The 2,668-nt window shown below is 33.8% G+C and overlaps 1 protein-coding gene across 1 annotated transcript in view; it reads right to left on the bottom strand.

Annotated features, from left to right (window-relative positions):
- Positions 1 to 847, bottom strand: part of LOC117174488 (protein FRG1 homolog) — a 57,401-nt gene extending 56,554 nt beyond the window's left edge. Inside the window, exon 1 of the mRNA XM_033363650.1 lies at positions 666 to 847. Coding sequence (XP_033219541.1) covers positions 666 to 721 — 56 coding nt within the window. The 5' untranslated portion in view covers positions 722 to 847. The remainder of the gene's footprint in view (positions 1 to 665) is intronic.
- Positions 848 to 2,668: the final 1,821 nt, after the last annotated feature.

The raw sequence follows: 2,668 nt of genomic DNA, 5'->3' as shown, positions 1-2,668 counted from the left end.
TTTTAACTGAAACTTGTATACTTTTAAAAGAAACGAACAATATTCAGCAATATGTGTATCGTGAACAATAATTGAAACGATAATTTAAAATGACTTTGAGGTTACTATGTCACATCATAGATGAATCTTATTCTCCGGGACAACTGAAGATGGCTCTGTTGGCGCACCAAATATGTGGCCAGAAAAATACATGCGAGTCGGAGTACTTACTGTGTTTACTTCGTTCTTGCTCGCTCGCTCACTTATCTAATATGGCTGGCTTTGGCAGAGTTGCTTCCTATTGGTTAACTTGTTTTTAAGTTGCGCGGGGCTAGATCATAGCCAGTAATCATTCTTATAAGTCGATGGCAGAAATTTAATAAGAGTGAAAGAGACAAGACTATTCTAATCGTTCTCCAGCTCCTTCACTGTTGTGGACTTTTTCTTATGTTCTAACGTGTGATAATATAGGTGCACTTAATTTTCTACTGCGAAAGGATCCTGAAATCCTACTGCTGACTACGAAAGCGACGGAAAATTGTACCACTATCGACAGATCCTGTGAATAATGTGATTAATAGTAATGAAATGTCAAATGGTGCAATTAGCTGTCACCTTCGTGGTCGTCGCTAACGTGAGTTCAATAACTGCAGAATTATTCGGTATGGCATGCACAACGTACTTACTTTTGCTTTTCGCCCTTTAGGACTAGTTTTCCTGTTCGAACATTCTCGTACTCCATTTTACGGGAATAATAATTGTCTTCCGACTATCGGCAAAGTTTCCCGTTTACTTGTAAGAAATACTGAATACAAATTTAATTCGATTCGCTAAAGAAAACACCATTGTTACCATGATCTACTAAATACATGGTCTAGCCACTTGAGAGCACCGTTTCGTTCAAGTCACGCAACCTCTTAATTCCACCATTTTGTTAGAATGGCTGCGCAGTTTGAGTTTGACGCATGGATCTGTACGACAAACTGTTAAAAGAAAATCAGTTTGTAGAAAGAAATATTAAGAGAAATATGTATTATACCTATATATAATGTTGAAAGAATGAAATGTAAAAAAAAACTTGTAATAGGTATATTAGAACATTGATAAGGAAATAAATTATATTCGGGCCAGAATGTAAGTTTATAAATAATACTGATGAACATTTTCTTCAACGTTTTTTTAACTGTCTTATGGGGCTCGAGATAGTGATAATAAATTAAACACGGAATTAAAAAGAAATGTTTCTAAATGGTAAGACACCCCGAGATGTTTTCGTGAATGTCATAAGAAATAGCTCCATTAGAAAAGCATTGATTTTTAATGGAAATAAAAATCTATCTTAAGAATACGATTTTTAAAGCAAATCCTTTTACCTATGTGTATTTGAATTTTTGAGTATTTTGTAACAAAAAACCCTGCTTGCAAAAAATTATCCCTTGCTACATTCTCCCTTTCCATCCTTCATATATTAATTATATTGCGAACGTAACACAAATTGTAAAAACCAATGAGGTGCAAGAATATCGATAATTATAAATAAATATTTAATATATTTAATATCCTTCGATCACATTTTCCTCCAAATTATGGATAAGTATTTTTGAATAAATAAAACACAATAATAATTTTTTATGTCGTAGGCACTGCATTATATAATTTTAGTTATTCTAAACTTTTCCACTTGACTTCAATTTAATTTTATTTGACACACATATGTCACTTTTTGTCCGCAGAAAGTTATGATAAAACACACAACCTAAAATTATAGTTAATCCTGATTTTACTTCATCGATCTTCAACATTATTATAATACATTTTATTAGGATTCAAATATTTCTGCACCTCAAAATAACAAGAAATTTTTATTCTTACATTTTACATTTTAAAATCCCTTATATTAGCCGCCTTGCTTATCTCTGATTGGACATCTGAACGGGATCGTTGTTGCCGTTGATTCGTTGAAACGAAAACCATTTAAAGGAACTTATTTGAAATAAAAACACTTAATTTAACAGTTGATGATTCACAATTTATGAAAGATGCATTTCCATCATCACTGTCTCAGAAGTCACAAATCACAATTGTTTATAATTGTTTATATCGCGGCGTCCCGTTTTGCGTTTAACAATTGATCTTATTTATAATAGTTTATTATTTAACAACAATTCCAATGAATTAAATAAATTCAAACACAATAAAAAGTTTCTGAGTCCAAAAAACCCAATTATACACTATCAAGTGTCGCAGGTTTAGTATTAAATATGCGGTTTCGGAAATGCAAATCTGGCGTTTTTCCGTTGTGCACGCGTTTTTATAAACCTGGATCCACTACTAACTCCGGAGTCAACGTAATAGGCAAAACAGTGGGTTCCACCAAAGATATTATAAACGTAGATGCGGTGCGGGCTTAGTTGCCCGCCATAAATGTAGACGGCGCGTCCGGCGAAAAAATTCACTTCCCCTCTACCCACCGCTCCCTGTAGAAAGCTTCAATCGATATAGTTTGCCAAGAGCCACTTGGAGCGCTGTAAACGACTCTCGGCACACGTTCGAGGCGCACTGATGGTAAACTTAGCTTGGACAAGACACATTTGGATTGAAAGTAAATTGCCAATTAAAACATTTTTACATTTATAGCTTTGCAAAACTTGGTTGTTTTAATAAATACCAAAAATATAAGTCGATGAGT

This window comes from Belonocnema kinseyi, chromosome 1, assembly GCF_010883055.1.
Source record: "Belonocnema kinseyi isolate 2016_QV_RU_SX_M_011 chromosome 1, B_treatae_v1, whole genome shotgun sequence".
NCBI classification, from domain to species: Eukaryota; Metazoa; Arthropoda; class Insecta; order Hymenoptera; family Cynipidae; genus Belonocnema; species Belonocnema kinseyi.
Note: the sequence above shows the minus strand (reverse complement) of the source record. Positions and strands in the feature narration are given on the sequence as shown.